This window comes from Prionailurus bengalensis, chromosome C1 (genome assembly GCF_016509475.1).
Source record: "Prionailurus bengalensis isolate Pbe53 chromosome C1, Fcat_Pben_1.1_paternal_pri, whole genome shotgun sequence".
Classification (NCBI taxonomy): domain Eukaryota; kingdom Metazoa; phylum Chordata; class Mammalia; order Carnivora; family Felidae; genus Prionailurus; species Prionailurus bengalensis.
The window spans coordinates 158,401,220-158,418,563 of record NC_057345.1 but is presented as its reverse complement, the minus strand read 5'-3'; the positions used below and the strand labels follow the sequence as shown (position 1 = coordinate 158,418,563).

The 17,344-nt window shown below is 38.9% G+C and overlaps 1 protein-coding gene across 2 annotated transcripts in view; it reads right to left on the bottom strand.

Moving 5' to 3' along the window:
- CERS6 (ceramide synthase 6) overlaps positions 1-17,344 on the bottom strand; it is a 325,266-nt gene that overhangs the window by 131,727 nt on the left and 176,195 nt on the right. For both annotated transcript variants that reach the window (XM_043576957.1, XM_043576956.1), the window contains exon 4: positions 9,457-9,514. In XM_043576957.1, coding sequence (XP_043432892.1) covers positions 9,457-9,514 — 58 coding nt within the window. The remainder of the gene's footprint in view (positions 1-9,456; positions 9,515-17,344) is intronic.

Genomic DNA, 17,344 nt, shown 5'->3' with positions numbered 1-17,344 from the left:
AAAGTCCATTTCAGCTTTGTGAACTCCTCCAAGTCCTGAAGTCCTTCTACCTCACCGCCTGCAGGATGCCGTTGGTGTGAGATGTCATTCCTTCAAGACAAAGCCCGAACACAAAGCAAAGACAACCTGGGTAAAGGCTTCTCAGTGCTCTTTAGAGAAAATTATACACACCCCAAATTAAACTCCTGCATCTCATTAAATAAAAAAACCTATACGCTGTAACCCCAGTGCTGATGAAATGGCTTTATTATCTGAACGTTTTAATTTTTCCTAGGTAGTGAACAATTTCACCTACTGCACATTCCCTAAACTAGAGCATATTGAGTTGTTCCAACCAGCTTCTTACTGTGAATAGTGTATTTATGGTTTCTAGTCACAATGTAGAAAGTAAATATGTATCACAGAAGGGGAGAAAAAATTGTATTGCATAATTACATTGGTTTGTGTAAAAAGGGGCATCTGTACCAGTCTGAAAATTAGCAGACAATTTATGTTGAGATTCAAAAATACTAAGAATGAAGCAAACCACAGATTTTCAGCTTTGCAAGCAGATAAATAAAGCAAGAATGGTGCTTAATGAGGGCCTTTTGTATACAATCACTAAACTTAATTCTGTCGTCTTAACGGTCACTAAGCTTAACTCTGTAGATTAAATAAATATAGTCATAGGACAGACTTTTGCTTTTTCTTAAGTGGTCAGTCCTTATCAGTCCAGTAGATACACAGAGTCCCTAGTGAAGCCTGGATACAAGTAGGCCACAATGTCAATAACATCTGCATTTAAATTCCAGCCCTCCCACTGACTAGCTCTGTAACCTTGGGCAAATTACTGATCCCTAGTTAGCCTTGGTTTCTTTATCTATGAGGATGAGAAGGTACACCGTACAATGCAAGAGAAACAAACTCTGAGTGATCAATACAATGCCTGGCCCATACTAAGTACTTAATGCAGTAAAGCTATCATGACTTTGGTTGCTATGTGATTATTTTCAGTGATTCCAATTTTTATCCTGGCTATGTACTAAGCCAACAGTTTTTCCAAGTCACTGGAACCCACACCAAAATGGGTGGGACTTTCATTATGGGAGTTTTCTTAAAGTGCTAAATGGAAGTGGGGATTCTACTATGGAAACAGAGCCTGAATCTCATCAGAATCCCACCGGAGGCTAAAAAAGCTTCTTCAAAAGTCAATATTATGTCATTCTGGGGCATCTGGATCAAGATGATCATGGAAAATAAGCCCCTGGGAGAAAATTAAGGGACTGGGGCAGCGAGTACCAGGCAAACACGGACGGTGGGGTTTTGTTTTGTTTTTTTAATGAAATTTCTGTATCTCTTTGCCATTTAAGTAGAATTCCACTTTTTAAAAAATTTTTCTCCTTTTTAAAAGTTACAACTACAAGCTCTTTCAAACCCAAGTTACGTGCAGTCATTTCCATTCAAATGCCCACATCTCAGGGTTCATATTTTTAACAAAAAAGAAAGTAGTTAATTTATCTGCAGTTCTGCCTTTCTAAAAGGAATCTTCATTTTGGGGGCACCTGGGTGGCTCAGCCGGTTGAGCATCTGACTTCAGCTCAGGTCATGATCTCAGGGTTTGTGGGTTTGAGCCCTGCATCAGGCTCTGCGCTGACAGCTCAGAGACTGGAGCCTACTTCGGATTCTGTGTCTCCCTCTCTCTCTACCCCTCCCACGCTCGTTCTCTCTCTCTCTCTCAAAGGTGAATAAACATCAAAACAAATAAAAATTTAAAAAAAGGAGCCTTCGTTTTTACCTATTACCTTTCATTTATCTTATATAAACGTTAATTTTTTCATGTACAGTTCTACTAAACATTTTATTAGGACTATAAATAATATGGTTACTTTACAGTTATTACTTATTTATTTATTTTGAGCGGGGAGGGGCAGAGAGAGAAGGAGAGAGAAAATCCCAAGCAGGCTCCACACTGTCAGCACGGAGTCCAACACGGGGCTCAAACTCACAACTGTGAGATCATGACCTGAGCTGAAACCAGGAGTCAGATGCTTAACCAGCCACCCCAGGAGCCCCATTTATTTTTAAATGGTTCCATGATATTTTATCATTTTGATAACAATAATTTAAACAATCATATTAATATTAGACATTAAGATTTCTTTAAGTTCTGTTTGGATTTGCTGTAATTTGCATTGCATATAGTGTGCATATGTACATTCACACATATTTTTTAAGCTGTAATAAATAACCACAGACATATATTTTTTGCTCCTGTGTAATTCCTTGCTCAAGATTAATTCACAGGAGTTGGACTGCCGAGTGACGGTATGTGAACATACTTACGGTTATTATTCCACGTCACCACTCTGCTTTCTAAGTAGGTCGTACCAGCTTGCCAGAATTACTGGCTATTTCAAATTCTTCTCTGAATTTTGGTGTACAAGTTTTTTAAACGTTCTGTTAGTCCATGTTACTGATTTTAGAGATATAGCAATTAAATCCCAGAGAGAGTAAGTAACTTCTTAAGGCTGCAAAACTGATTAATGGCAGAATTCAACCTCAAACCCAGGTCTTCTGACTACTTCAGGGCCCTTCGTGTACCACATTATCCTCAGGTTGTCACCAGCCTCAGAACATCCTCCTCAGATAGAATGCCAGACCCAAGTCAACAGAGAAGGGCAAATGCCGGGTACAAGGGAAATCAGAAAATATTCAAGAGGGTACATGCAGGTAAAAGGGAAAAAGGAAGAACAAAAAGAAACGTGGAAGGACAATGTCCCAAGGCCATTCCAGATATTTCCATTCCAGAAAATGCATTTACCCATTTGTAAGCATCAAAGCATAGCCACAACAGGGATCTTAACCTGGCTAGGAGGGGGCCGCAACATTGTAAGTTTCATGTCAAGGGATTACAGGAGAGCTAAGCACTCACAGCCCCCAACAGAGCCCACCTCTCTCAACCAGTAATAATTAGTGTTCTCGCTTACATTTTTAAAATACTTTATAGCTTCCACAGCACTCCTACACAAAAGCTGAGGAAGTCAGGGCAACCATCATTCTCTCATTTTACAGATGAGAAAAATGAGGTTTCAGAGAGCAAAGGTGCCATTAAGCAATGATTGGCAGGTTCAAACTACCAACTCCATCTTGACTTCTCACCTAATGTTCTCTCACAGTGATGTAACTTTTACTTCTTAATGAGGTGAATTTGCTAATTAAACATACTTGAGTTGCTAGATTTTTGAAACTTGTTTTCTAAGTCTCGATATTGTTGTTTTAACTTATTTAGAAATTCTAAAGACGGCAAGGCTGGCTTCTATTCTTGCCACAGGCAAGTCAATTCATCCTTTTGAAATTATTTCTTCGTTCTGAAATGAGAAATCTGAGATGGTTGATCTTTAAGGTCTATTCTCAATGCTCATATTCTATGTCATCTGCAATTCTTACAAAATTACTTGATGGGGTCATTAGGTAAAAGTTAAAACTTACGTAAAACTCTAAATGTCAAATCTCCTTCAACAAGGAACATAACTCCAAGCAATTTCAAAATTTTTTAAATGACACAAAATATTTTAAATGGACACATATTCTACTGGGCCAGACAAATATTATTTTCACTGTCAAGACAGGCAAAATGATGACAATTTTGCTCTTTCAATTTCAGAAGGATTCCAAGCTAACCAATAAGCAAAAGAGTATACCTTGAAGCATGATACCACCCTGAACACCTAGTGGCCTTGTTGAACTTTGAAAAGTACATCAAATGGGGCCAACCGGGTGGCTCAGTTGGTTAAGGGCCCAACTTCAGCTCAGATCATGATTTCATGGTTTGTGAGTTTGAGCCCTGTGTTGGGCTCTGTGCTGTCAGCTCAGAGCCTGGAGCCTGCTTTGGATTCTCTCTCTGTCTCTCTCTCTCTGCCCCTCCCCTGCTCACGCTCTGTCTCTCTGCCTCTCTCTCTCTCCCTCACTCTCTCTCTCTCAAAAATAAATAAAACATTAAAAGAAATTTTACAAAAAAAAAAGTACACCAAATAAATAATGGAACTATGAATAATGAAAAATAATGAAACAAATGAATAATGAACTATGCCTTCATTCTGAGCAGATTGAGACAGTCTAAGGGAATTGGCAAAGTTCTTATTTGGCCAAGATACTACTTTTCAGTGATGCTTTTCACCCCCTAGTTAGTCATGAAGCCAACAGAGTACATGGCAACTTGCATAGTGTTTAAATGTAATAAAATAAATGACAGCAAGTCATCAGAGTACATCATAGATTGCAGCACCACGGGAAGGCTGGGCTAGTTATTCAGATACTATCTCTCAGCTTCAGAGCTGGGACTCTGCAAACTCCAATTCAGCTGGCTCTCAGGAGCTGGTGCCTTGTGGAGTCGAGCCTCTCAGAAGCACTAGAAGGAGGCAGGAAGACTGCAACAGGAAGATGGGATGTGCTCTTTTGTGTTTTGCTTCCTGTTCTTGCCGTCACTTCTCCACCACTACCCCCACACTCCCAGCAACACATCTTCACACTAGCAGTGGAAGTTCATCCTGGCGGCAACAGCAGCTTGCCGTCTGCAGTCTTTCCTCATTCCCAGAACCAGCCTCACTGTGGTCCCTCAGAGATTCCAGCTGGTCAACGTTCCCCTCTTGGAGGTCTTGTCAAGGTCCACGTCTCTTCCTTCAAGCTTCTACTCCACCCTCTTCTATGAACCCCTGGTCTTCAGAGAGGTAGCTTCTTCCTACCATTACTATCTTCACGATACCTCTGTGCACTGCTCATCAAAGTATGTACAGAGAGTGCCAGTCCTTGAAATGTTTGTTACTCTTTCACCGGAATGTAAATTAACTACATCACTAAGCACACTGTGTACTTCAGCTGACTTTTTCTTCATAGATAGACTTTCTCAAAGAAGAAGCAGGGAGTTGATTTACATTCAGGTCAAGTTTCTTATCTCATTGCAGACTGGTAGCAAACAGCCAGCAGATCAATTACTTGGAGTAACACAAGTTAATACCAGTCTTAGCGGTTCCCCCAGTTAGTGATTCTTTGTATTTTAGTCATTCCTAAAATAACTCCTGTGGTTTCTGTCTCATAATGGGACCCTCACTGACACAGAAGTTAGGTATTGGATATTTGAGTAGCTTCTATTTTAATTATATACATGTATATGTACAAAATGGATATAAAATGTACCATATGATTAAAACTTGGATATATATTAGCCTAACATGTAGATTATAAGAAAAACTATTTACCTAAATCCCAGTTGCATACATCTCTACACTGGCCTTTCTGTAACACTATTATTGTTAAAAGATAATGAAAGAAACTCAAAGAAAAATATTCAAAGCACTCCACCCAATACAAACTTCCATCTACAAAGGAGAAGAAAAGGTAACAGTAAGTGAGAGATAGCTTACTCTATTTCTTTAAGGCTTGAATGTGGTTTCTTTCAGGACTTAGGAAAATGTGTTAATTTGTATGAATGAGTATATTGTGTGGTAGAATTTCAGAGCACCTGAACTAATTCTGAGTTTTCTTTTAAAAAGTACTTGTCTCTGGGGCACCTGGGTGGCTCAGCCAGTTAAGTGTCCAACTCTTGTTTTCTGTTCAGGTCATAATCTCACGGTAGTGGGATGGAGCCCCACGTTGGGCTCTGCACTGGGCATGGAGCCTGCTTAAGACTCTCTCTCCCCCTCTCCCTCTGCCCCTATTCCCTGCTCATGCTCTCACTTTCTCTCCCTCTCTCAAATAAATAAATAAATAAAAATAAAAATAAGTAAAAAATTTAAAAAGTACTTGTCTCTGCCAATCATATTTATGGGTAAAGCACTTGTGTCCGGTAATTACAGGAGCAGAGTATTGAGACAGGCTTATCTTTCAACTATTTAAATATTTCCTACTAACTTAGCTATAACTTTACCTAGTAGTTCACTAACCTGTCTGTAATGCCTTCCAGAGACTGCTTCATGATCAGAGTTAGTGCTATCTATAAAGGGGGTTCTAAGCTGGGAAAGCAGAAAACATATAACATATGCATACCTGAGCATTATCACATCACTATAAAACATGAGGCTCATTCTTTTATTTGTCATCACAAAACTACAGAAAACATTTTGTTGATTTCATAGAAATGAACACACACAGTTTATGGGGTGTCTAGAAATTTTAAAATACAGGTCAATGATTTCACTATTTATTACAGAACTATTGACATGTGATTGAATACTTTATTGCCCAAACTGGGTCATTTTGAGTTCAAGGGGGAGGTAACTGCCTAGGATCCTAAGATAGCTTGTATGGTCACCCAACTCATGCAAGAAGTCATCCTGTATATTGCTTCAAAGATACATTTACATATCAACTGCAAGAATTATGACATAATGTCATAGATGATACTGATAATGAGAATATCATTCCAAGTTTGCTTAAAACCCTAGGGTACCACACTACCACTGTGTGCTTAATCAGAGGCTTTATTTCTGTTAAATCCTCAAATATCTGGAGATGTAATTATTTGGCAGGTGTGATATGATGGCTTTTGTTGAAGGAACTAAAACTCATCATTTTAATTTCTAATTCTTGACTTTCTTTGAGGAAAAGCTTCTTGCTAGTTGGAGTAAGAACATGGCTTTCCAGTTTTCTGACTTTAAAAGTAGGGTATAATTTGAAACCACAGTCTTATTTGTCTAGCGCATCAGGATAAGGCCCCTGTGGTAGAACGAGGAGGTTTGTATCTCAGGCAAAGAAGTCAGGGCACACAAGGCCCAGGAGCATATGAGCCCAGGGTGCCAGCACTTACCAACTTGCTTCAGGTTCATTTGACCCAAAGGTAGAAGAAAACCGGATAGTGCCAAGCTGTTCAGCATTTTTCTAACAGCCCAAGTAAGAATCAACATTTTTTTTTAATTTTAATGTTTATTTATTTTTGAGAGAGAGAAAGAGAGACAGAGTGTGAGTAGGGGAGAGGCAGAGAGAGAGGGAGACACAGAATGTGAAGCAGGCTCCAGGCTCTGAGCTGTCAGCACAGAGCCTGATGCGGGGCTCAAACTCATGGACTGCAAGATCATGACCTGAGCTGACGTCAGATGCTTAACCAACTGAGCCACCCAGGCACCCCAAGAATCAACATTTTTAATGCATAGAGTAAGAAGCAGCTATGGCTTCTCACCTCCTAAAATTGGTCCACTGCCCTGCTATTTTGTTTAAAACACTCAGAGTTGGGGCACCTAGGTGGCTCAGAGTGTTGTGAAAATTTGAATTATCTTGTTTTGGTTATTTCTGATGCTGACAATATAGATTTTTCCTCTTGTGTTAGATGACCAAATACACTGTCTATTCCAAAAAAGTTACTAGAAAATATATTTTAAATATCCATTAGGGTAGGTATTTAAAGTTCTATAAATAGAAACAACGACTGCATGAGGTCAGGTTTGCTAACTTAACCAAAGAAGGAAGTCATCGGGAAATCATGCTGTAAGATAGGACATGCAAGTTAGTGGGGAAAGTACCAGATTAAGAGACAGCTGTGCATGTTTCATTTCAGGTTCAACTTTTAATAAACTAACTGTGTGACCTCTGAAATGCTCCCTACCCTCTCAGGATTTCTCCTTCCCCAGCTGTGAAATAAAAGGGTTGGAAAAGATAGCTTATGAATTCCTCCACAGCGGGTTTGGACACATGGATTCCATATACACATTTCTATCACACATTAGAACTATTAAAGTACAGACTCAACCAAAACCAAGAGCTTCTTAGAGGAAGAAACCCCAAATGCAAATATTTTACAAGAAGAGCAACATCTAGTTCTCTTCTCATTTTTTATCACTAGAGGCAGGCTGATAGGGAACTGGGGTAGTTCAAGGAAAAGCAACTTCTAAGCAAACATTCCATTGACAAGCTCTCTTACTGCCTTCTCCACAGCCAGGGAGGGCTGGGGGATACAAGCTATTCTTGTTCCTTTCAGTCTGTTTGGGGACTGAGAGAAGCAGAGCTAAGTGTCAAAGTGTTTCCTGTTCTGATGACAGATGGCCAGGCTTGCTGTAGATAGGCTAAAAGAGATCATATCCCCACAGATGTAGGGAAAAGGGCACAGAAGTACTCCCAGCTCTCACCATCTTTCCCTGTTTACCGTCAAAGTCCTTCGCCCCCAGAACCCAACATGAATTCCAAACCTTGACCTCAGTTAGCAACTTGACATTCCCAAGAAACACAACTTTCCCTTGTCAACTGAAATTCCATCCATAGCTGTTTCCTCTTCCAAGGTAGTGAGTTGTGAGCACAGGAGCCCTAAATCATTCTTTCCATTTTCTCTCTACACAAGTAAATTTGAAAACCAGAACAGCAGAGTTCCAAAATAGCCATTTCCACCTCGTTTCTGTACCCCAGTTGGGAATTGGTTCATACTCAAACAGGCTACAGACTGTGGCTCATCCTTCTAAATGTATTCAAATGGTCTCTTGGCCATTAAGTGAAAAGTAGTATAGCCTCATTAAGTGAAACGTAAGTATAGTTACTAAAGGAAAAGACAACAAGTAAAAAGAATAATCCCTCTAGGAAAATATGATATTGTGAAACAACTAACGATTTATAATATAATTTGCTACAGGCAGACACTAACTGATAGCTCAGACTTTGAAACTAAAAACACATTTGCAAATTTTCACATCAATATTTACATGAAAATTTACTAGTAAGACATGACACTTGGCACAAGGCCCACTTTGGAAAAAATTCTCTACTAAGTAAAGATACCATTGATGTTGCTTTAAAGCGTAATACTACATATTTTTAAAAAATAATTTCCAACTTTCTGCAACACCAGCGTTGTTAACACATGCGTGACTAAGACAAGCTAAATCTTCATGAGACTTGAATTTAATCAGCCTAACATGTTAGTAGTGCCATTCAGGATTGAAATAGCCAGGAAAAAGACTATGGCAGCCTGGAAGAATTATTTCCATAGATAAAGATGCCTCAGTTTATGCAGGAATCGCAAAAGAGCAGCAGGGGAAACACAATCTACAAAAGGAACTCAATTTTCCACCAGCAGCTGGTGTTGCCTTGTTAATAGCGATGCAAGACACTAAAACATAATTTCTGCTGGTGAAGATTATAGTGATAACTCACATTTTAACAACTGATTTTTTTTCAAGCTGTGTGACATGGAAACTCTTAACTTCTTTCAAAGCATCAAATGGATTTTATAAGGCTCCTAGTGCCCATAAGTAATAAGTAACCAACTACAGTGGTCAGAGGACTTGCAACATCTTTCACTGGCAAAATAAATTATTTTCAAAGACATTTTTGGTATCTATCTAAAAAATATTTACTACAGAAATAAGTCAAAGAAAAATGCACAAATTCTTAGGAAACCTGTTATGATTGTTTAAAATATCATTACTGTCACACATAAAAAAATGAGATACAGGTTTACAGTTACGTAAGAATTATATAAAGTAACTTGGTAGATCCTACCTTTTTCAGGAACCGGACTCCATAGATAAATACATAAAGGTGAAATGAAAATCTCCACCTGTAGAAGTTTGAAAAAACATTCTATGACATTCAGTTTATACATTTCACAGCACAGTATTGATGCATGTGAATGAAAAAAGTCCCTTAAATTTGCGCCCCCCCCTACACGCACCCACCACTCCAACCAGGGATTAAGCTTAATGGGTAACTTCAGTGTTAGCTGAACACATATACTCAGGTGCATGGCTTATTGCAAAATCTTAAATATTAATAATTCATAAAAAATTTTCTTCCACTCAGTTACTGTCTTTACCCATTTGTTCATCTTTTCTTTCTCAACTTATGAATTTCCTCTTGTAAATCACTCATGAAGGGATATACTTCAACAATATAAAAGTACATAAGATTGTTATGAATTCCTTGCCTAATTCAGATATTGAGTAAATAACTGGACTTAACTGAAGTTCATACTTTTTTAAAAAATAAAAACCTTAGGGGGCACCTGGGTGGCGCAGTCGGTTAAGCCTCCGACTTCAGCCAGGTCATGATCTCGCGGTCCGCGAGTTCGAGCCCCGCGTCGGGCTCTGGGCTGATGGCTCGGAGCCTGGAGCCTGTTTCCGATTCTCTGTCTCCCTCTCTCTCTGCCCCTCCCCGGTTCATGCTCTGTCTCTCTCTGTCCCAAAAATAAATAAACGTTGAAAAAAAAATTAAAAATAAAATAAAATAAAATAAAAACCTTAGTATTTTTAAATTAGGTAAGATTCTTTTCATCTTTTAACAAATACTTATGGATACCTTTGTGGTGTTGCTAAAGGAAGCCATTTGGAATCTAAATCATCCGATATACAACTGTTAATGGCAACATTATACCGCTCCAAACTGTACATCTAGCTGTTAATCAGACTTTCACTTTTTTTAGTGAGCAAAAAAAATGTTTTTGGTTCTCTTTCAATTTTAAATGATTCAATGTTTTTCTTAAAATGTGAGACTTCATGTAGGGAGCGGTAATGTTTACGGGGGGAAAAAGCTGAAGAAGCCCTATTTTTTACCCTATACAAAAATGAACCACACTTAGGTGTAAGACCTAAATTTGAAAGGTAAAACTATAAAGCTAAGAGAGGAAATTGATGAAAGATATCTTTGCAATTTGGGGATAGACAAAAACTTCTAAATAAGATCTTCAAAACCTCTCCTGAGGAAGAAAAGTAATGCATTTGCTAACAAAATTACAGATTCTGTGATGTGCTCTTCAAAGATAATAAACAGACAAATAGATTAGGAGGTGTTTTTTAAAATGGCAAAACTTATTGGACAAAATTATTGGGACAATGGAAAGCACCAAATATGAATCTTTAACATTAGTGTTATACAAATGTTAAATTTATTGAGTGGGGGAATTCTATTATGGTCTACATAGGAGAATGTCCTTGTTTTGTGATTTACACTGAAATGCTTAATGGTGAGTAACTGAAATTTTAAAAATATATACATAAAATTTTCTCAAAATATAAAGACTTTATACAAATTATATATTATATGTATATATGGTTACTACAAAAAAACCCCAAAAAACCTCTTACCCTAGTACCCCAATTCCCAATTTTATTTCTTGTATTTTTTGAGTGTGAATAGCAATGTCTTTAAAAGCTGGCTAAATTTCACTAAAGAGCATTCCTGAGGTTATGTTGTTAGTAGTACCGTGGATTTCAAGTTATAAATGAACACAAATGACAAGATGAGAAAGGGACTAGTCAACTTCAATCTGCCAGCAAGCAGAAGATTGCTTTACGTGTTTTCCAGCTATGTAAAATTTTCAAATAAGATAAAAACAGCAGGGGAGAGGGAGAGGTGATTTTAGGCAATGATTCAACTTTTAGACAAAATATTCTGGAAAAAACAACAGCTTCTTCAGGTAAGAGGAAAAGAATAATGGTAGGGGACCTCCGAGAGCTGAGTTGAGACTCAACAGCAGACACAAGTGTCCCCTAGAGTTTCACTCCCAGACTGACTGGTCAAACATTCTGGAATTCAAATCAGAGGTAACATTTAGAGAAGAGCTTTGAACTTTAGGGTTGAAAATCTTCAACTCGTAATTCATAAAACCTGACTTCAGGAAGGAACAACAAAAACTGATGGTAGCAGTGTAAGAATTCAACGAAAACCTCCAAACAATATAGAAAACTGGTGAGTCGCAAGCCTCATACAAAAAAGCCTTCTTGTAAGTAAAGGTGGTTCATTTGATGCAGCATCAAAGTCAAGGAGTTCATTTTAACCACATCTCCATTATTGGTTTTTGGTGGTTGTGGATGAAGTGTCTGTATGTTTCTTTCTGTCTCGATGTATAAATTCTAGATCAGAAGTGAAGGCCAGGAATGGCTTCAAGGCCGTGTAACTTGTGCAGTCACCATCGGGTCCCATGATTGGTTTAATGTTCTGCTGTCAGTACCTTGAAATTCTTAATAATTGTTGAACAAGGGAGCCCATGTTTTGTTTTGCACTGGGCACTGGAAATTATGTAGCTGCTTCTGGTTAAGGCACACCAAATCTCCTAACTTTGGGCAAATCTATTATTGAGGGGGTTTATATTATACTGTTTTGGTACTATGGCCCAAGGAGTTGGTGGCATAAGTAATCTCCATTTTTCTCTAGTCCCTTCCACTCCCAATATGTTAAACCAACCTACTTCATGCATATGCAGGTCACTTTTCCGGTCCTGAAGGCAACTGAATTTGCAACTCCCAGGTTAAATGATTTATAACAGCTGTTTCAGCTCTAAAACTCTTCTGTGAGCAGGCAGTGATCAGGCAATTTTTATGTGTAATAAAAACTTTATGGAAGTCATTGGAATTCTTATAATCACTTATTGTACCTACATTTTATTTCCTCACTGAAATGACCCAGTTTTCATAACACACAGGTTCTAATACAGGACATCGATGCCTCTATCATTTGAATAACAACTTGTGATGAATATTTACAAGGCAGAGTTTATTCCCACAAAATATCTGCAGGAAGCAAAATTTTCAAGCATTCTGCCACACGCATAACTTTCTTATTTGTGTAGTTTCATATAAGTTACAGTTTTAAATGGTGCCTAGCTACCGTCTCCTGATATCTAGCCCCCTCCAACTTCCCACTAAAATACCTGTAAAACGAGAGGTAAAATAAAGGTACAATGCAGCCACAAAAAAGAAAGATATAACCTTCAACCTATTGCAAGAATCAGAGAATTTTGCAGCAAAAAACAATAAAATTATATTTTAGAAACATAATTCAAAGCAGAGCGAAACAAGTTAGGAGTCTTGAAGGAAGTAGGAAAAATCTGTGTGTAGCTCCCTTTCTCCGTTTTCTACCATTTCGGATACAAATGCCACCATCTGTATCAGTCAGAAACTGTATCAGTCAGAAAATGACTACTCTTGGTCATGAATGAGGCTTTTTGAGGCAGGAGGAGAGTCTGTCCCACCCCCATCAGTGAGTGACTGCTATTTCAAAAGGTAAGTGGGGGGAAAAAGGAAATACTTAGCACCCTGTGGTTTCAGATGCAGAAAAGCAGATTTAGAGACAAGATGATCTATAGTGGTATTGTATTCTGGGGGCTAGAGTAATCCATACAGAGAGTACAGAGAACAAGGCATTGGCAATTGATGCTTTATATGAGACTCTTCTGGCCCACTGTAAAGAGCCAGGGCCTGCAAACATCAGTGGCTACAAGGTCTGAGATCTACAAGAGGTCATTTACTAGCAAACAAGAGGACAGAGGGTGGAGCCCAGGGAAATCTATGCACCCTCTCTGTGAGTGGGTCTAGATAGATTGCCAAATTCAGGAATGAAAATAAGAGCTAAATGTCAACATGGGTCTGCCAAGAAGTAGTGCATAAATATGGAAAGAAAAATGGGCACCTGGGTGGCTCAGTCAGTTAAGCGTCTGACTTCGGCTCAGGTCATGATCTCATGGTTCGTGAGTTCGAGCCCTGTGTTGGGCTCTGTGCTGACAGCTCAGAGCCTGGAGCCTGCTTCAGATTCTGTCTCTGTCTCTCTGGCCCTCCCCTACTTGCTCTCTGTCTCTCTCTCAAATATAAAACTAAAAAAATTTTTTTTAAATATGGAAAGAAAAGAACATACTAAAGATTCAAAGAAGACCTGTCTCCTAAAAATGACTCCCTGGAGGAACGAGATGTAATTTTTAGAAACATATTTGGCATTGTTAATATGATACAAGAAGATATATCCCTTAAAGACAAAAGTAGAAAGCCATAAATCAATAAAGGACTACTGGGTAAGATAAAAGGAGATTCTAAGTGAAATAAAGAAGCACTAGAGAGATTCTAAAAATAAAGTGACAGAATATTATCCACATGGGGGGAGAGAAAAAAATGTAGATGTGTACTATGTAAAACTGAATCATTGATGTAGAAGACAAACACCCCCATATGGCCAGAGAAAAGAACCAGTAGATGAAAGAAGACTCGAGATCTGAAGGACCAGAAAAATCAAATCTAATTATAGTTGTTTCTGAGAAAACACAACTGAAGAACTGAAGTAGAATAATCAGACAGTAAAAAAAAAAAAAGAATCTGGGGGCGCCTGGGTGGCTCAGTCGGTTGAGCAGCCGACTTCGGCTCAGGTCATGATCTCACGGTCCGTGGGTTCGAGCCCCGTGTCGGGCTCTGTGCTGACAGCTCAGAGCCTGGAGCCTGTTTCGGATTCTGTGTCTCCCTCTCTCTGACCCTCCCCCATTCATGCTCTGTCTCTCTCTGTCTCAAAAATAAATAAACGTTAAAAAAAAAAAAAATTAAAAAAAAAAAACAAACCAGAATCTGAACTGGAAAAAAAAAAAAAGAGGACTAAATTGTGTTCCACATGATATCAATTCAAAGCCACATTCTGACAGAAGTTTTGAATCCTAGGGTTAAAACAAAAACAAAACAAAACAAAAACAAAAAACTTCAGTACCAGCCATAAAAGCAAAAACAAGTCAACACAAAAATCAAATGAAAGTAAATCACCATCGAGGAAGCAAGGTCCAGTTGGTCTTAAATTTCCCTTTTGTATTTCTTTTTTCTACACATTTTTAAATGTTTATTTATTTTTGAGAGAGAGTGAGCATGGGGGAAGGGCAGATAGAAAGAGGTTGACAGAGGATCCCAAGCGAGCTCTTAGCTGAAGACTTCGGTGCTGACAGCAGCAAGCCCACCCTATACGATACTTGAACTCACAACCGTGAGATCATGACTTGCGCCAAAGTCCACGCTTAACTGACCGAGCCACCCTGGTGCCCCTGCCCTCTGTATTTCTAACCTACAGAAGAAAGGGAAGATTCAGTCAGCGATAGCCAGTATCAGCCAAAGAGCCTTTCACTTGTGAAGGAATAGGAAAAGCAGCACATATTCAAAGGCTCTGAAAACACTTTCGTTATTAATCTTTACTAAAGAATCACTTAGGTTAATTCCGACATCAAGATACAAATACAAATTTAAAAAGCCGAATATTAGAATAAAAGGACTATGGTTAGCAACATAAATAACTGCCCTCAATTTCACTGCCAAATTAAATGCTATTGCTCTTAAGAGACAATGCAATTAATATAAAATATTCAATAATAACCAGGGGATAAATCCTTAGATTTTATTAATAAAAGCAGGGGTTTGGAGAAGGAAGCATTAAACGTATTCTTACCGAGAAATTTCAAAAGACACTGTTGTTATGGTAATAATAAAAAATACAGTTAAAGAAGGTTTGTTTTAAAAAAAAAAACTTAAAGCCTGGTTAAGGATGGTAAATTGAATACATAAATTTACCTCTGTGCTTTTTATGAATGTAGCACTAAACAGGCAGAAGAGGAATTTTTGTTAAGTATCAATTCCCAAGGACACAGAAAAGAGGGGTGAGAACAGGCATCCCATTCTAGAGTCTAGAAAGCAGACGGTAAGTGTGAGCCTGGTTAGCAGAACTGACAGCTCTCTCCTCAGCTGTCAGTGGAGGGTGCTCGGAAAGAGTCCAGGTGAGGAAACGACTCTGCAAGGTAGCAATCTCTATTGGGAACAACAGTCTAGGGATTAGCTTGCCCAAGGCCACACTGCTGCTAAGTGGCAAAACCAGAGCACCAACCTAGCTCAGCACTGACTCTAAAGTCCCCTTTCAAATTCCAGAGGATCAGAGTTTACTTCTTTTGCCTCGAGAAGTGAATGTGTTCCACTACATTTGTTTGGACATAGAAACCTTTTATATCCATCAAACCCGAAAATTAGAATGGAAAGCTAGTAAAAACCACCACCCACTGAATCTAGTTTATTGTCCTTATACAACAAGGGTGAAAGGGCTCTTTGTTAAAATCAAGACTAATAAAATGTGCCATAAAGGCAGGGAATCAGAGCGTTGACATCTTGTGTCTTGCTGCCAGGTGTCACAAATGGCACCAAAATCCTCATCTATAGGAGGAAGAAGCAAGGAAAACATCCAGAACAGCCCCCAGAGCTCAACTCAACACACCATCCTAGACAGAGCAAGGCAGGCATATGGGGCCATTTTGCTTACAGTTACAGAGTAGTTCCTCTACTCCAGGAGCTGTTCTAAGCACTTCACAAATAGAAAGTCATTTAGTGAAGCAGTTCCAAACAACTACGTAGGTACTCTTATCATCACCCCACCCCATTCCCTATTCCCTTTTTTTAGATGAGGAAACAAGTACAGGGGGGTCTACTAAATTGCTGAAGGTCACATAGCTAATAAGGGAGAGCGTCAAGACGGGAAACCAGGCTGGTTGGTTCCAGTGTTCCAGTTCTCAACATTAGGCTACGCTACCTCTTCCTGACTGAACACTCCTGAAAACTGAAGACAATGTATTCAGCTAAAATGGTGTTTTTAACCAAGGGGACATTAACGGACACCACATAATAAGAACAGTTTTTGTCCTGATGAAAGGAAATCGACTGCTTGCAAAACTGGAGATAGGGAAGGACTCCACTGGTGTTTTTTGTTTGTTTGTTTGTTTGTATCAATACCAGGGTAGCTACAGTAATAGGGAGCTTGTCAGGGAAAGTCAACAGCAATTACCCAGGGGCCATTCGCCATCTTAGCCAATCATCCTCTCTACCTGCTGAATGAAATACTATTCCTCCTTCAGGATTTAGGTCAAACGCTAGTGAGTCTATGAATCCACCTTTTCTGAATGTTGCAGCACTGAAGGCACTGTGTCTGGTGGTGTGTTCTTTACCTCTTTACCTTATCTTTGATTACAGCCACAAACTTCTGACTTGCTTGTGAGTTCCAAGTAGGTAAAGCTAAGTCTTATTTATCTCTGTATTTCTGACAGCAAACATAGTGGTTTGCAAAGAACGGCTCCTAAACTGACACCTGAATTTTTATTAAAGTTACAGGTACTCCCTTTATTTATTTACTTTTAAGTTTATTTTAACCAAAACATACCACAATCAAATAATGTTAACTATTTCTAGGAACTTTGCAAAAAATATAAATAAGAAAGGGGGAAGACATGCCAAATACTGCTAATGCAATTTTTAAAATTTTTTTTTTTCAACGTTTATTTATTTTTGGGACAGAGAGAGACAGAGCATGAACGGGGGAGGGGCAGAGAGAGAGGGAGACACAGAATCGGAAACAGGCTCCAGGCTCTGAGCCATCAGCCCAGAGCCTGACGCGGGGCTCGAACTCACGGACCGCGAGATCGTGACCTGGCTGAAGTCGGACGCTTAACCGACTGCGCCACCCAGGTGCCCCATTTTTTAAATGACCAACATCGTAGGAATTTGGAATCAAAGAGAGTCAACTCTGGAATAGTTGCAAATTATGAAAAATATTGTTACTGAGTGCCGAACTAGGATACAGAGCACAGAAAATTAGCATACAGCTCCTCCAATTATGAAAT